Genomic DNA, 18,190 nt, shown 5'->3' with positions numbered 1-18,190 from the left:
TAGTATGGACCAGGGTGGAGCTCCAGATGACATTTAGGAAGTGGAATGCAAGTTATAGTGCCATTGGCGGGTCAGAAAAACTAGGGTGCATGCCAAAGAGTGGTCCTTTGGCTTAGAACCTTGTTGAGGTCTTGAATATAATGAACACAAGTAAGGGAGAGAAGTGGCTGTGGATCTGAATAGGAAAAAGAATGATGTGGCAGGTGGCCCAGGCTTCCGTGGGAGGAGTACGAGCAAGATGTCTTCGGAGGTAGAGAAGCAATTGAGACAAGTTGACACTGAAGCTGGGTCTTCTGCTAATTCACTGCTATTCAGATTCACCGGAATTGTGTGCCAAGTCTTGATGGCCAGGGTCTAGGGTGTTTCAACCTTACTAGTGGATAAGATCTGAGGTAAATGTAGTCATTTGTAAGAGTCAACTATGCCTAACTCTTCAGGGCTGGGGTTTTCAGGAAGGTTGAGTGGAGAGAGGAGGGTTATGGCTGCTGAGGGGACAGAAAGAGCATCACAGAAGTAGCAGAGGGTCATGGGTATCTATAATTCCCATGTGGTTCTGGGTGGCTAATACCAAAGCGAAGATCAGAAACAGGTGGGGAGGCCTTCAAAGCACAAAGCAGCATTCAGGGCTTTCCCTGGCTGTGGGATCCATCAGAGGTCTACGATGGTACTGGATGGTGTTTGGATTTGTCAAGCACTGTCTGGATGCCATGTGCCAAGTACATATAGATGAGTGTAGGGCAGTGCCTGTAATGTAGGGCAGGGAAGTAGCAGAACTGTGGAAGTGGAACTGTGGGGACTGAGTATGTTAGAGAGGTAGAGTCTACAGAATGGTATTCATACCGTGTTTCCCCAAAAATAAGACCTAGCTGGACCATCAGCTCTAATGCATCTTTTGGAGCAAAAATTAATATAAGACCCGGTCTTATTTTACTATAAGACCGGGTCTTATCTAACACAATATAAGACCCGGTCTTATATTAATTTTTGTTCCAAAAGACGCATTAGAGCTGATGGTCTGGCTTGGTCTTATTATTGGTGAAACAGGCTATGTGTAGGTAGTGTGAGCTGATGGCTCCAAGGCCATGGTAGTGAGGAGCAGGTGAAGCATGAGCCCACCTTTGGCTTTGTCTGGTAGATACAATCTGGGAGACCCCAGAGGAATTGCTTTGCAGGAGGGATGGGGCTCACAGTTTGGATGGCGTCTGTGTGTTCCCCTGCCTGTTATTGCTGAGGGCTGAACATTGATTATGGGACCCTGAGAAGAGAGCATTGCATACATTACTGACACCAGGGCCTGATGTCTCCTCTGAGGTGGGGAGCTTTGGAGGAGGATGAGTGTGGGGTAGATGTGTGAGGTGATGGACTGTGGGTTCTCAGACAAAGTTTATAGTTTTTCTGTCCCCATCTTGACAGGATAGTATGACTTTTGATGATGTGGCTGTGTTCTTCTCCTGGGAGGAATGGGGCCTCCTTGATGAGGCTCAGAGACGTCTGTACCACGATGTGATGCTGGAGAACTTTGCACTTATATCCTCGCTGGGTAAGACTCACAGCCTCCTCAGTGACTGAACTAGACTCTATCCTGCCTCACCTTCCTTTCCCCAGGGGGTGCTCTTTCTGTTCTTACCGATGGACTATGGTCACTGCTTCCTTCTCTAGCTCTCTGGGTGGTTGCTGTCCTTGGTAGGGCTGGGGGGTTTGCATTTCCCCATGCCCCCTTCCCCCAGGGGGTGCTCGGTCCTCATGCATGGACTGTGGACACTGCTTGCTTTCCCAGTTTTCTGGGTGGTTGCTGTCCTTGGTAGGTCTGGGGGGTTTGGACAGCCCTCTTCTCTCCTGCAGCCCCAGTAATTACTGTACTGAACCCACATAGGGAAGGATTGGAGGTCAGCAGTCTAGCACTGAGACTAAAGCGTTGCACCTTGCTTGCCCCCTCCTTGGCCAGGTCAAGGTATCCAGACCCATGGCACTTCTGTGTCCCAGGGTTTGATCCCTTCCTTTAGCTGACATTTCTTAGGGTATGCCTATGCCAGGAATTGCAGGTATTGTCATGGTTATTACTTATTTGGACCATGGGCTGTTTTTCAAAACTCTTCTGCATGGTTTGTAGTGTTTTGCTTAGATCTCTTTTTTGTTTTTGTTCCAGTGTTGTTGATCTATAAAATTGCATGTATTTAAAGTATACAATGTGATGATTTGATATATGTATATATTTTGAAATAATTGCCATAATCGTTAATGAATATTTCCATCACCTGATATACCGTGTTTACCTGAAAAATAAGACCTAGCTGGCCCATCAGCTCTAATGCGTCTTTTGGAACAAAAATTGATATAAGACCCGATATTATATTATATTATAAAGACCGGGTCTTATAGTATATTAAAATAAGACCGGGTCTTATGTTGATTTTTGCTCCAAAAGACGCACTAGAGCTGATGGTCCAGCCAGGTCTTATTTTCGGGGAAACGTGGTAGTTACCTTTTTCTTTTTTTTCGGTAATATTGCTTAAGATACATTCTCCCAGTAAATTTTAAGTATAAAATACAGTATCGTTAACTGTAGTTACCATGTTGTACATTAGATCCTCGGAACTTACTCATCTTATAACTGAAAGTTTATCCCTTTTGACCAATAACTCCCCATTTCTCCTACCCCGTGGCGGCTGTCAATCTACTCTCTGTTTCTGTGAGTTCAACTTTTTATTTGTTTGTTTACATTCCACATATAAGTAGTATCGTACATTACTTATCTTTCTCTGACTGGCTTATTTCACTCAGCATAATGCCCTCGAGGTTCATCCATGTTGTTGCATATGGCAGGATTTCCTTCTTTTTTTAAGGCTAATTAATATTCCAAGGATGTGTGTGTGTCTGTCTCTGTGTGTGTGTCCCCTTTTTATCCATTTATCCATGGATGGACACTTAAGTGGTTTCCGTAGCTTGTGTATTGTGAATAGTGGTTCAGTGGACATGAGAGTGTAGATTATCTCTTCCACATTCTAATTTCATTTCCTTTGGATATATGCCAAGAAGTTGGATTGCTGGGTCATATGGTAGTTCTAGTTTGAATTTTTTGAGGAACTTTTATACTGTTTTCCATAATTTCTTTACAAATTTACATCCCTACCAACAGTGTACAAGGGTTCACTTCTCTCTACATGTTTGCTAACACTTCTTGTCCTTGTGATGATAGCCATCCTAATAGGTTTGAGATAATAGGTCATTGGGGTTTGTATTTACTTCCCCTGATGATTAGTGAGAAAGAGCAGTTTTTCATTAAAATTTTCCTGTTAGCCACTTGTATATCATCTTTGGAAACATGTCTAATAGGATCTAATAGATCCTTTGCCCATATTTTAATCAGATCGTTCTTTTGCTCTTGAGTCTTATGAATACCTTATATTTTTAAAATATTACCCCCTTATTAGATACATGGCTTACAAATATTTTTTCCCATTCTGTATGTTGCCTTTTCATTTTATTGATTGTTTCCTCTGAAATATTTTAGTTTGGTGTTGTACCACTTGTTTATTTAGATTTTGCCTCTTGTACTTTTGTTGTCATATTAAAAAAAAAATCATTGCCATGGCCACTGTCAAGTAGCTTATTCCTTTTTTTTTTTTCTCCAAGGGGTCTTACATTTTCATGTCAGTCTTTAATCCATTTTAGTAAATTGTCAGTGAAGAAAGATAGGGGTCCAATTTAATGTTTTTGCACATAGGTATCCATTTTCCCCAACATTATTGAAGAGACTATCCTTTCCCGATTGTGTATTCTTGATGCCTTTGTCAAAGATTAGTTCACCATATATGCATGGGACTTTTGTCGAGCTCTTTATTCTGTTCCATTTCTCTGTATGTCTGTTTGTATGCCTGTACCATACTATACTGTTTTGATTACTACAAGGTGTGGTCAAAAAATACCGTGAATGTTTAAATCTTAAAAAATTTATTACAGTAAAAGACACATTGCCATTAATCCTTCTCAAAATACTCCTCCTTGCTTTGGACACACTTATCCCATCATTCTTGCCACTTTCTGAAGCAGTTCTGGAAGTCCTTTTTCATGATTGTCTTAGTTGTGCTGTTGTGGCCTCAAAGTCCTAAATCAATTCAAAACATATACCTTTTGTGGTCATTTTGACTTTGGGGAAGAGCCAGAAGTCACACAGTGCCAGAACTGGTGCCAGATCCAGTGAATAAGATGGATGAGGACACACCGTAATGTTTTTATTTGACACAAATTGCCATACCAGAAGCCATGTGTAACATGGAGCATTATCATGATGGAGGATGAAATAAAGACACTCATAAAAGAGGACTTCCATAACTGCTTCAGAAAGTGGCGAGAACGATGGAATAAGTGTGTTTGAAGCGAGGGGGAGAGTATTTTGAGGGGTATTAATGGCAATGTCTTTTACTGTAATACATTTTTTTTAACTTAAACATTCACTGTATTTTTCCAACACATCTTGTATAGCTTCATAATACAGTATGAAATCAGAAGTGTGGTACATTCAGCTTTGATATTTCTCAAGATGGCTTTGGCTATTTGAGGTCATTTGTGGGTCCATATCAATTTTAGGATTCTTTTTCTATTTCTATGAAAATTTCCATTGGAATTTCAATAGGAATTGCATTTAATCTGTACATCACATTGGGTAGTACAGACATTTTAACAATATTAATTCTTCCAATTCAAGAACATGGGATATCTTTGCATTTACTTGTGTCTTCAGTTTCTTTTATTAGTGTCTTACAGTTTTCAATGTCCAGATCTTTCACCTCCTTGGTTATATTTATTCATATAAATTTGCTGGGGTTTTTTGTTTGTTTTTTTCCCCCCAGTTTTATTTAGATGACGTATTTTATGGTTTTTGATGATATTGTCAACAAAATTGCTGTCTTAATTTATTAAAATACTTCATTGCTAGTGTATAAAAATGCAACTGATTTTTGTATGTTGATTTTGTATCTTGCAACTCTACTGAATTTGTTTATTCTAATGGTTTTATGCTAGGTCATTTAGTGTTTTGTATATTTTAAGATCATGTCTTCTGCAAACACAGACAAGTTTTACCTGTTCTTTTGTGATTTTGATGCCTTTTGTTTGTTTTTCTTGCCTAAGTGCGCTAGCTAGGACTTCCAGTACTATGTAGAATACGAGTGAAGAGAGTGGGTATCCTTGCCTTGTTCCTGATTTTAAAGGAAAAGTTTTTAGCTTTTAACCTTTGAGTATGATGTTAGTGTGGGCTTATTGTATATGGCCTTTTTTATGTTAGGTACATTCCTCTCTATCTACTTTGTTGAGAGGTTTTAGTGGGAAAGTATACTAAATTTTGTTAGGTGCTTTTGTACATTTATTGCGATGATCATATGATTTTTATCCTTCATTCTGTTAATATGATATATCATGTTTATTGATTTTCATATGATGAACCATCTTGGCATCCCAATTTATCTATTTCTTCCAGCTTGTTGTCATTTAATTGTTCATAGTAGTCTCTTACAACCCTTGTATTTCTGTAGTATTGCTTGTTATATCCCCTTTCATTTTTAATTTCATTTATTTGATTCTTCTCTCTTTTCTAAGTTAGTATACCTGAGGGTTTGTCAATTTTGTTTCTTTTCAAAAACCAGCTCATAGGTTTGTTGATGTTTTTTTTTTTTCTAGTCCATATTTTATTTCATTTCTGCTCTGATGTTTGTTATTTCCTTCCTTTCCTAGATTTGGGCTTATTTTGTTTTCCTTTTTCTAATTCATTGTGGTATAAAGTTAGATTATTTATTTGCAAATTTTCTTTTTCTTTAATGTAGGCATTTATTGCTATAACTTTTACTCTTAGAACTGTTTTTGATGCAGCTCTTAAGTTTTGGCACATTTTGTTTCCATTTTCATTTGTCTCAAAATGATTTTATTTTTCCTTTTGATTGGTTTTTCTTTAACTCACTAATCATTCAGGAATGGGTTGTTTAATGTTCACATATTTGAGATATTTCCAGCTTTTGTCCTGTTACACGTTTCTAGTTTTAAACCTTTGTGGTTGGATAACTTTCTTGATATGATTTCAGCCTTCTTAAATATCAGACTTGTAACCAAACATACGAGGTCTGACAATTAAGTTCGCGAAATCATCCTAGAAAAAGTGCTACATACCTCATTGCTGAATATCGCTACAGTCAACTTTGAAGTACTCCCCTTGGGAAGCTATGCACCAATGCCAGCACCCTTCCCAATTTTGGAACTCTTTTTCTGCAATGGCCATCAGAGCTGTCGTTGTATTACCCTTGATGTCCTGAATGTCATAAAAATGTCTTCCTTTTAGTATTTCTTTTACCTTCAGGTAAAGAAATGTCATTGGGGGCCGGATCAGGTGAGTAGGGAGGGTGTTCCAATACAGTTATTTGTTTTCTGCCTAAAAACTCCCTCACAGACAGTGCTGTGTGAGCTGGTGCATTGTTGTGATGCAAGAGCCATGAATTGTTGGCGAAAAGTTCAGGTCGTGTTCCTCTAACTTTTTAATGCAGACTTTTTAGCACTTCCAAATAGTAAACTTGGTTAACTGTTTGCCTAGTTGGTACAAATTCATAATGAATAATCCCTCTGATATCAAAAAAGGTTAGCAACATCATTTTGACTCTTGATTTGGACTGACGGAACTTTTTTGGTCGTGGAGAATCGGCTGACTTCCATTGTGCACTTTGACACTTTGTTTCAGGGTCGTATAGGTACACCCATGTTTCATCACCTGTGATAACATGGCCCAAAACATTGTCTTGCCTCTCCAAAAGGTCTTGTCAAACTTCAACTCTCCTTTGCTTTTGTTCATCAATGAGCTCTTTCAGGACCATTTTTACACACACCTTTCTCATGCCAAGATTTTCAGTTAAGATTTTCCTGTTTCTCTTTTAATGTTTATTTGGTCTGCTATGCTTCTCACAGTCCGCTGATGATTTTGACGCACAATTCAATGAATTTTTTGCAATGTTTCCATTAGTTCTGCTTGTTACTGGCCGCCCTGACCTCTCTTCAGCAATGACGTGTTCTCTCCCCTTAGAAAAACGTTCACTCCATTTGTACAATGCCACTTTTTTTCATGACTTTCTCTCCATAAACTTGGACTAATACGTCCTAGATTTCACTTCCACTCTTGCCAAGTTTAACAAGAAATTTAATGTTTGTTCATTGTTCTAATTCAGACATTCTTACAATGGCACACAAAAACATGCAACAACAATAATGAATGCCAGTCAGCAAGACACTGCCACACGTTGACACGAACACAGCTGTGAGATACTGATATACCAAGGTAATGAAACATTACTGAGCTGTTTGCACAGTTGTGCCAATGTAAACATACGGTGGCAAGTTCACGAACCTAATTGTCAGACCTCATATGATCTGTAGAGAATGTTCTGTGTTCAGTTAAGAATGTATTTCTGCTATAGTTGGACAGAATGTTCTATATATATTTGTTAGATTCATTTGGTCTCACGTATTGTTCAAGTCAGATATTTCCTTATTGATTTTCTGTGTGGATGATCTACCCATTCCTGAAAGATGAGTATTGAAATGTGCTCTTATTATTACATTTGCTGGCTTTTCTACATTCCAGTCTGCTAATATTTGCTTAATATATTTAGGTGCATCGATCAATATTGGGTGCATATATACTTGTAATTGTATCTTCTTGAATTGATTGCTTTATCATTATATACTGTATTTTGCTGTGTATACTGTGCTCCCGTGTGTAATGCTCACCCACGTTTTTGACCCAAACTTTCAGGGGGGAAAAATCTTTTGTTTTAATTTTTGAATTGAATTTTTTAATTCAAATTATTATTTGTTTACATTTAAGTATTTGTTTTTTATATTATAAAGGAACTTTAACATTTCTTTTTTAACATCTTATGGGACAAGAAGTGTTACAAGAAATGTTAAAAGAAATGTAACAAATAATTATAAAACAAGAACAGATACAAAGTACAAGAAATTTTATGTATCAATAACAAATTTATGATATTTATGCATCATAGAAGGCCAAGAACTCTGTCATTGCAAGTTCACTGTAAGTTCAACAAAACCGATTCTCGTATTCCAGGGAATTATTTTGCCTACGGATATTGTTATTGATTTCTAGAGTTACATTTTAACTCATAAGCATAAATAAAAGAATGAAAAACATTTATATATATACGGAATTAGTACTACCCATGTACAATGCACATCCTTATTTTTCCCTCACAAATTTGGGCAAAAAAGTGCTAATTATACACAGCAAAATATGGTAATTTCTTTGTCTCTTGTGACAAGTTTTGCATTAAAGTCTATTTTAACTGGTATAAGTAAAGCTGTTTATACGTATACGCTACTCTCTTTTGATTTCCATTTGCATGGATTATTATTTTTATTTTTTTATTTTTATTTCTTTACTTTCAGCCTATTTCTGTCTTTAAAGCTGAAGTGAGTCTCTTGCAGGCAACATATAGTTGGGACTTGTTTTTTAATGCATTCAACCACAGTTGTGTTTTGATTGGAGAATTTCGTAAGTACTTGACGATTGCCATCTTGTTCATTTTTGTCTGGCTGTTTTGTAGTTCCCTTGTTCCTTTTTTTCCTTCACTTGCTGTCTTTTTTCATTTGGTCATTTTCCATAGCAGTATGCTTTGCATCCTTTACTTTTATTTTTTGTTTATTTACTGTAGTTTTTTGCTTTGTGGTTACCATGAAGTTTACTTAAAACATCTTGGAGTTATAACAGTCCGCTTTAAGCTGAAAACAACTTAACATCAATTGCATACAAAAAGTACCTTTTTGGTATCCAACCCCTCTGCATTTTATGTTTTTGATGTAACAATTTATTCCTTTTTGTATTGGGTAACCATTAATGAATTATTGTGGCTGTAGTTATTTTTACTCATCTGTGCTCTTTTTAAATCATTTATACTAGAGTTAAATGATTAACGAACAACAATATTACAGTATTAGCATATTCTGAATTTGACTATATACTTACCTTTACAAGTCTGCCTTATGTTTTCATATGTTCCTCTGTTACTTATTAGTGTCTTTTCATTTCAGCTTGAAGAACTCCTTTTAGCCCTTCTGGTAAGGCAGGTCAAGTGATGATGAACTCCCTCAGTTTTTTTTGTTTTGTTTTTTTTTTTGATCTAGGAAATTCTTTATTTCGCCTTCATTTATGAAGGACAGTTTTGCCAGGTAAAGTTTTCTTAGTTGGCATTTTTTTCCCCTTCAGTATTTTGAATTTATCATCCACAGTTTCCTGGTTTGCATGGTTTCTGCTGAGAAATTTGCTTATAGCCTTATGGGGGTTCCTGTGTATGCAATGAGTTTCTTTTCTCTTGCTGGTTTCAAAATTCTAGTCTTTGATTTTTGAGTTTTATTATAATACGTCTGAATGAAGATCTCTTTGGATTGAATATTGGGGACCTATGAGCTTCATGTATCAGGATGTCCACATCTCTCTCCTGATTTGGGAAGTTTTCAGCCAATATTCCTTTAAATAAGCTTTCTCCCTTACTTCTCCTTGTGACTCTTCCATATTGCAAGTATTATTTCCCTTGATGACATCCCATAAATTAGGTAGGCTTTGATCAGTCTTTTTTCTTTTCTGACTGGATGATTTGAAGTGACCTGATGCTAGGTCACAGATTTTTCCCCTGCTTCATCAAGTTGGCCATTGATGCTCTCTGTTGCATTTTGTCATTTTATTCTTTGTATTCTTCAGGTCCAGAATTTATTTTTAACTTAATTTTTCAAAAGTTTCTGTCTCTGAACTTGATTTGTTCATGTATGAGGTCTGACAATGAAGTTCACGAAATTGTTGCAACGATGTTGCTAACCGTTTTTTGATATCACGGATTATTCATTATGAATATGTACCAACTGGACAAACAGTTAACCAAGGTTACTATTTGGAAGTGCTGAAAAGTCTGCTTGAAAAAGTTAGACAACCTGAACTTTTTGCCAACGATTCATGGCTCTTGCATCACAAAAGTGCACCAGCTCACAGCACTACCTGTGAGGGAGATTTTAACCAGTAAACAAATAACTATTCGAACACTCTTCCTACTCACCTGATCTGACCCCCAATGACTTCTTTCTTTACTCGAAGATAAAGGAAATACTGAAAGGAAGACATTTTGATGACATTCAGGGCATCAAGGGTAATACGACGACAGGTCTGATTGCCATTCCAGAGAAAGAATTCCAAAGTTGCTTTGAAAGGTGAACTAGGTGCTGGTGTCAGCTTCCCAAGGGGAGTACTTCAAAGTTGACTGTAGTGATAGTCAGCAATGAGGTATGTAACACTTTTTCTAGAATGAGTTCATGAACTTAGTTGTCTCACCTCATATTATTTTCCTGATTTCCCTAAGTTGTCTCTTTGTGTTCCTTTGGAGCTTTTGTAAACAATTCTTTTCAGTTCTTTGACCAGCACTTGTTGGCTTCACTTGCTAAAATTTATTTTGCTCCTTTGGTGTTGTCATGTTTTTTTGATTTTCTATGTTCCTTAAAGACTTTTGTTGATGTCTCCACATTTGATGCATCAGTCACCTCTTCTTGCCTTTTTGGGCTTGTTTTAGTCTGGAAAGGTCTTCACCTTGGGTTGATTGCAAAGTCACTGGTCTGCTGAGGCGTGGCAGTTTGGGCTGAGATTGCGGGAGCAGGCATGTAATTCACCACACAACTCTGTCAGCTGATGTCAGGGATGGCAAATATTGTAGGGATTCTGAATAGCCAAGGCTGCAAGGTAAACTAACAGGTACCTGGTTGTGTTGAAGCTGGGTAGGGTGTGGCATCAGGACGCTGTTCTGATATACCAGGAATGTTTCCCATGTAAACAGTGTTTTGTTATCATTGCCAGTGCCACATCCCATGTCTACTTTTCTTTTCTCATTGTTGTTACTTTAATGATTAGTCAATTCTACTTCTTTGTCATTTTGACTGTGATTTCTAGCCCATGAGAATTTCCACCTCTCTGGACTTCATGTCTCCGTTTCTCTCAGCTCTTCCTCTATTGCTTTGTAATATTGGTCCACATGTCCCATGAGATAAATGTGCACCTTAAATTGTCATTGAATAGCAGCAACTCTTTTTTCATTGGTTTTTCCTGGATTTGGACATATGCTTCTAAACAGCCTCACATCAGCAGAAAAGATCCTCCTGGAATCCTTTGGCAGAGGAACAAGTTTTAGAATATACCTGTCTTCTTTGTGTCACACCCTATCCTTTTGTCCTTTCCTTGGTGAGCCCTCCACCATTCTTTAGCCTTAGAGGCACAATAATACCAAACAGCCATTTCTTCAACCAGATTTCAACTCCCTTTATTAAAAAGCATCCCATAGACTCATGATTAGCTGTGACAAATGCATATTTGTGATGGGGTTGCCCCTTCTCTATAGTCAACATGTACTTCACCAGCATTTATTTGCATCCAGGTTGCTGCTGTGGAGCAGAGGATGTAGAGGCACCTTTTGAACACAGCGTTTCTGTCAAAGTGTCCCAGGCCAGCACGTCCAAGGCAGCTCTGTCATCCCAGAAGACCCACTTCTGTGAGAGTTGTGGTCCAGTCTTGAAATATATATTTCATTTGGCTGAGCACGAAGGAGCACCACACATTCAGAACGTGCCCGGGTGTGTGGTATGTATGAAACAATTCTGTTTTAGTGCAAACCTCCAAAAACACCAGAAGCAGCACCTGGTAGAGAAATCCTGTAGAAGCAGTGTGGACAGGACCTTGTTTGTGAAGAGCTATAAATTCCATGTTTCAGAGAAACCCTTTACCTGTGCAGAAGTTGGGAAGGACTTCCTGGCCACCTCAGAACATCTCCAGCAACAGACCACTCATGCCAGGGAGGAGCCAAACAAAATCACCCAGTGCTGGGCAACTATACAAAACATAAAAAATCACTTAACCAGGGGAGAATGTAAGAAAAACTTCAGCCCCAGACACTTACATATTCGGGACCAGGATGTCCACACTGAAAGACAGTGTTTTGTGTGCCTTGAATGTGGGAAAACATTCAAGTACAAATTCTCATTTGTGGATCATCAGAGAGTCCACATTGGTGAAAGGCTTCATGCACATGGCAAGAATGACAAATCTTTTAGGCGAACCTCAACCCTCAATCAACATCAAAGAATTCATACTGGGACAAGGCAGTACAAGTGCAACAAATGTGGCAAATTCTTTAACCAAAAATATGTACTTATTTATCCCTGGAGAAGTCACACTGGAGAAAATTGTGACTTGTGCCGTGAATGTGTGCAATCTTTTAGCCATAGATCCATCCTTATTCGACAACGGACAGTTCACACTGGAGAAAGGCGTTATGAGTGCACTCAATGTGGGAAATCCTTTAGACGAAAATTTTACTTAATTGTACACTGGAGAGTTCACACTGGAGAAGGGCCTCATGAATGCAGTGAATGTGGGAAATCTTTTACCAGTAGTTCAGTACTTACTTTACACCGGAGAGTACATACAGGAGAAAGACCTTTTGAGTGCAATAAATGTAGGAAGTTTTTTACCAATAGCTCAATACTTATTCTACACCAGAGAGTACACACAGGAAAAAGGCCTTACGAGTGCAGTGAATGTTGGAAATCGTTTAGCCATCAATCTTATCTCATTCAACACCAGAGAGTTCATAGTGGAAAAAGGTCTTATGAGTGTAGTAAATGTGGGAAATCTTTTACCTCTCGCCCTGGCCTCCGTTATCATGAGAGTATTCACAATGGATCAAGGTCTTATGAGTGTAGTGAATGTGGGAAATCTTTTACCTCTCGCCCTGGCCTTCGTTACCATCTGAGAGTTCACACTGGAAAAAGGCCTTATAACTGCACTGAATGTGGGAAATCATACAGCCAAAGGTCCAACCTCATTCAACATCAGAGAGTTCACACAGGAGAAAGGCCTTATCACTGTAGTATATGTGGGAAGTGTTTTACTTCTAGTTCTGCCTTTCATTATCATAAGAGAGTACATACTGGAGAAAGGCCTTATCAGTGCAGTGAATGTGGGAAATCTTTTTTATCTGGTTCCAACCTCAGTAATCATCAGAGAGTTCACACAGGAGAAAAACCTTATGAGTGCAGTGAATGTGAGAAATCCTTTATCCAAAAATATCACCTTCTTCTACACCAGAGAGTTCACACTGGAGAATTGCCTTATCAGTGCAGTGAATGTGGGAAATCTTTTTCAGCTGGTTCCAACCTCAGTAGTCATCAGAGAGTTCACACAGGAGAAAGACCTTATGAATGCAGTGAGTGTGGGAAATCTTTTATCCAAAGACATCACCTTCTTACACACCAGAGAGTTCACACAGGAGAAAGGCCTTATCAGTGCAGTGAATGTGGGAGATCTTTTGCATCTGGTTTCAACCTCAGAAATCATCAGAGAGTTCATACAGGAGAAAGGCCTTATGAATGCAATGAATGTGGAAAATCCTTTATCCAAAAATGTTACTTTCTTATACACCTGAGAGTTCACACAGGAGAAAGGCCTTATGAGTGCAGTGAATGCGGGATGTCTTTTACCACTAGGAGGAAACTTCGTTATCATCAGGGCGTTCACACTGGAGAAGGTCCTTATGAGTGCAGTGAATGTGGGAAGTATTTTACCTCTAGTTACGCCCTCCATGATCATCAGAGGGTTCATACAAGTAAAAGGCCTTATGAATGTACTGAATGTGGGAAGTCCTTTAGAGCAAATTCTTACCTCATTGAACACTGGAGAGTTCATACTGGAGAAAAGCCTTATCAATGTAGTGAATGTGGGAAATCTTTTTCTTCTGGCTCTGGCCTTCGTTATCATCAGAGTGTTCACACCGGGTTGAGGCCTTATGAGTGTAGTGACTGTGGAAAATCTTTTCCCAAGAGCTCAGCACTCATTCGACATCGGAGAACTCACACAGGAGAAAGGCCTTATGTGTGCAGTGAATGTGGGAAATCCTTTATCCAAAGACATCACCTTCTTGTACACCAGCGAGTTCACACAAGATAGAGGCCTTATGATTGCAGTCAATGTGGAAAATCCTTTAGGGATAGTTCCCAGTTCAATTAACATGGAAGAGTTCACACTGGAGAAAGGCATTTTTAGTGCAGTGAATGTGGGAAATCCTTTAGCCATAAATCTGACCTTTATTAACACCAGAGACCTCATACTGGAAAAAGGTTTCATAAGTGTAGTGAATGTAGGAAATCCTTTACTTGTATCTCTGGACTTCATTATTACCTGAGCATTCACACTAGATGAAGGACTTAATGGTGTGGCAAATGTAAAAAATCTTTTACCCATAGCTCATCACTGTTCCAACAGGAGAAAGGACTTATGAGTGCAGGGAAGGTGGAAAATCCTTTTGCCAAAAAATCCACCTCATTTTTCTACATTGAAGAATTTTCACTGTAGAAAGACCTTAGACGTGCAATGGAATGTGCAATTTTCTTGTTCAGTGTAAGGATCTAAGAAGAAACCATAAGCAGCCATCTGAATTTGATCTCATACATCCAGTTTTCCACAGTTGGGAGATTACCCATAAGGTTTAGTGAGGTGGGAAGCATGTGTGGCTATATTGCAATTTCTAACTTGCCCAGGACTCTTTCCAGATTTATGTCACTGACACTTTCTGTTGTCAAAGCCATTTTACTTCTACCACATGGCAGGTCCCCACAGTTTGCATCTGTCTCCATTCCAGTGTGCTCAGGGAAGCTGATCTCTCTTATGTATTGGAGGAAATTAGGAGTAGTCTGAGTCCCTTGGAGTTCACATTCCTTCTCTTTGACTAGCTTAGGCAGGAACCTGACCCGTTGTTGGCAGAGAGAATATGTGAGTTTGGCAGGCAACTTGGAGAGGACAGCATTATTCAGGGACATATTCTCGCATGAATTTTTTTCAGCTTTCAAGTCACCAACCGAAACTCTGCTGCACATCACTTTGGTTTCTACAATATGAATGCCTTACTGTTTAAGTCTTATTTCTGTTTACAGTGTGGGATGTTTTATTTTGGTTCCACAAGTGTGATGTGTGAACAATTTTTATGGGGATCTCCAGCTTTGTGTTCTTCATGGGGGACAGTATGATGGCAGAAAATAGCTCACCAGTTTTTGCCAAATTTATATTCCTGCCAGTGCCCTAGGAAAGACTGCAGGGTTTTCTGGTCCTCATTGGAAGCCTGGATGCTATGAGTTTTAGGAGACTGGGAGAGATCAGAGTTGACATTCTCAGGTGCTTCTTGGAGCAACATGAATTTTTTTTTTCCCTTGTTCACGGGGGATATCTCGGGATGTTGAAGGGAATCCCTTCCACAGGTTCTGCAAAAAACTACGTGCTCTGATGTTCACAATTTCGTGGGTGATGATCACTGGTTATAAGACCAAAGGGGTTCAGGGAAACCATAACTGCTACTGAAAGAGCACTTGATTAGTAAGTATTGCAGGACACTAGCCAATTTGATGGGATGTGCCTCTTCAAAAATTGACAAATGTTTCTGTAACTGTGACTGTGCAGGATCAGTGTGTACACAAACCTCAGGACCTCTAGGCAAGTTTATCTTGTGTAGCTGAAGTCTTTGTTAGAGAAAATAAAAGTTTTGGGGATTCCTATAGCCTCTCAGTAATGATCACCTCAAGGCCATTATTGCACAGGTAGGAAAACAAAGATAAAACAAAGTCTAGGGATGTGGCTCTTGTGACCCATCCAGAATTCGTGCTGACTGAAGTAGAGATGTCCTTTATTATTAGCTAATATTTGCTGCCCCTGAGATAAGACTGACCCTCAGAGGGCAATAGGAGAAAGGTGGTGGAGTCAACATAAGGTTGCCAAACCTATTTCCCAAAGAGTAGGATGTACAAATTTTTTTTTCACCTTGAGCCATTTTTAAAGCTTTATTAAGGTATAATTTACATGTAATAAGCTGCACCTATTTAAAGTGTAGTATTTGATAAGTTTTGACATACATATGATGCTGAAACCGTCATAGTCATGGTGATGACTAAATCTGTCACTGTATTTTTGCTTCATGTTTGTTTATAGCTCTCCCTGCCCTTCACAGCCCTCCAAATAACCATTGATTTATTTTCCCTTAGTATAGATACCTTTGTGTTTCCTAGAATTTATATGATGATAATCATTGCATTTACTTTTTTTCTGATTTCCTTTATGTTGCTTGTTACTTTGAGATTAATTTATACACGAGGTATGACAATTAAGTTCGTGAACTTGTTGCAACGAGGTTGCTGTTTTTGATATCAGAGGGATTATTCATTATGAATTTGTACCAACTGGACAAACAATTAACCAAGTTTACTATTTGGAAGTGCTGAAAAGGCTGCTTGAAAAAATTAGACGACCTGAACTTTTCACCAACAATTCATGGCTCTTGCATCACAACAATGCACCAGCTCACATAGCACTACCTGTGAGGGAGATTTTAGCCAGTAAACAAATAACTATTGGAACACTCTCCCTACTCACCTGATCTGGCCCCCAATGACTTCTTTCCTTACCCGAAGATAAAGGAAATACTGAAAGGAAGACACTTTTATGACATTCAGGACATCAAGGGTAATACGATGACAGCTCTGATGGTCATTCCAGAAAGAGTTCCAAAATTGTTTTGATGGGTGGACTAGGTGCTGGCGTCAGTGCATACCTTCCCAACGGGAGTACTTTGAAAGTGACCGTAGTGATATTCAGCAATGGGGCATGTAGCACTTTTTCTAGGATGAGTTTGCGAACTTAACTGCCCCACCTCGTAAGCTCAGCTCGACTTTATTTTTTAATGTTTTTGGTTATACTGTAATTAGTTTGTCCGTGCATTTCTTTAGGGACATTTGAGTATTTGCATTTTTTCGACTGTTTTAAATCTTGTACAAACTTATACGTACAGCTCTTTATATAGATATATGTTTCATCATTCTTTTGTCAGTAGAGTGTAATGTCTGAGTCACTTTTTTTTAATTTTATTGGGGAATATTGGGAAACACTGTGTTTCTCCAGGGTCCCTGAGCTTCAAGTTGTTGTCCTTCAATGTAGCTGTGGAGGGCGCGGCTCAGCTCCAAGTCCAGTTGCCGTTTTCCATCTTTGGTTGCAGGGCGCACAGCCTACCATCCCACTGGGGGAATTGAACCGGTAACATTGTTAAGAGCTGGCTCTCTAACCAAATGAGCCATCTGGCCGTCCCTCCAGCAGCTCCCCAGCAGCTCGTTGTCTTCAATCTAGTTGTGGAGGGTGCAGCTCACTGGCCCATGAGGGAATCGAACCGGCAACCCTATTCAGAGCTCACGCTCTAACCAACTGAGCTATCAGCCACACTGTCTGCGTCATTTTTAAAGAAACTAACAAATGATGATTTGAAATGATTGTACCTTTCTGCATTTTTTTAAATTAAAGTTTATTGGGATGACAATTGTTAGTAAAGTTATATAAATTGCAGGTATACAATTCTGTATTACATCCTCTATAAATCACATTGTGTGTTCACCACCTGTCACATCCAGCACAACACAGGCAGTAAGCGAACGAGAAGGGGAGGCAAAAGGTTGAAAAAGTAAGAAACAAATCAATAAAGTTATGAAGTGGGGGCCAAGGGTCTCACAGCCTCAAAGGACTGAGAGCCCCGAATGGGGCCACCTTGTGGCTTTTATTGATGCACACACAAGGAAGCAACATTGTTTTCTCCAAGGTCTGTGAATTTCACACATACTAAGAAACTGATTTGAACTAATTACCCTTGCCTGCAAACAGCTGAACCGTCAGTTTCAAATGTACCTCCCCAAGAGACAAAACCTTTATGCTGAAACTTACTGAAATGGATAGATGGAGAACTGATGTTATTACACCATTGAATCTCTTCCCAAGCAGGTTGTGGGAAGGAATGCAGCCACAAAGGCAGAGGCTCTCCTTAACCGGGGGAAGGTGGGGGTCTATACCCACCTCTATCAACTCTGTGGGTTGTCCTGCTGGTCCCCACTCTGCTGTGCCTGGCTTGAGTTGTCTGTCCCCTCAGTGGGGAATCTTACTCGTCATTGGCTAACCAGCCATCCTCTGGGGCCAAACAGGGAGACATGAGGTGTAAACACAAAGGTGAAGCAAAGTCCCTGAAAGGATTAGTCTCACAGACTCCTTTCTTTAGAGGTAGGTATGAGGGGACAGATGGGTAGGCTG

At 39.2% G+C, this 18,190-nt stretch overlaps 1 protein-coding gene across 1 annotated transcript in view; it reads left to right on the top strand.

The window, feature by feature from the left end:
• LOC117034568 (zinc finger protein 256) overlaps positions 1 to 18,190 on the top strand; it is a 30,883-nt gene that overhangs the window by 3,675 nt on the left and 9,018 nt on the right. The window contains exons 2-3 of the mRNA XM_033127644.1: positions 1,414 to 1,540; positions 11,463 to 15,448. Coding sequence (XP_032983535.1) covers positions 1,414 to 1,540; positions 11,463 to 14,029 — 2,694 coding nt within the window. The 3' untranslated portion in view covers positions 14,030 to 15,448. The remainder of the gene's footprint in view (positions 1 to 1,413; positions 1,541 to 11,462; positions 15,449 to 18,190) is intronic.

The sequence above is a fragment of the Rhinolophus ferrumequinum genome, chromosome 15 (genome assembly GCF_004115265.2).
Source record: "Rhinolophus ferrumequinum isolate MPI-CBG mRhiFer1 chromosome 15, mRhiFer1_v1.p, whole genome shotgun sequence".
Lineage (NCBI taxonomy): Eukaryota > Metazoa > Chordata > Mammalia > Chiroptera > Rhinolophidae > Rhinolophus > Rhinolophus ferrumequinum.
Note: the sequence above shows the minus strand (reverse complement) of the source record. Positions and strands in the feature narration are given on the sequence as shown.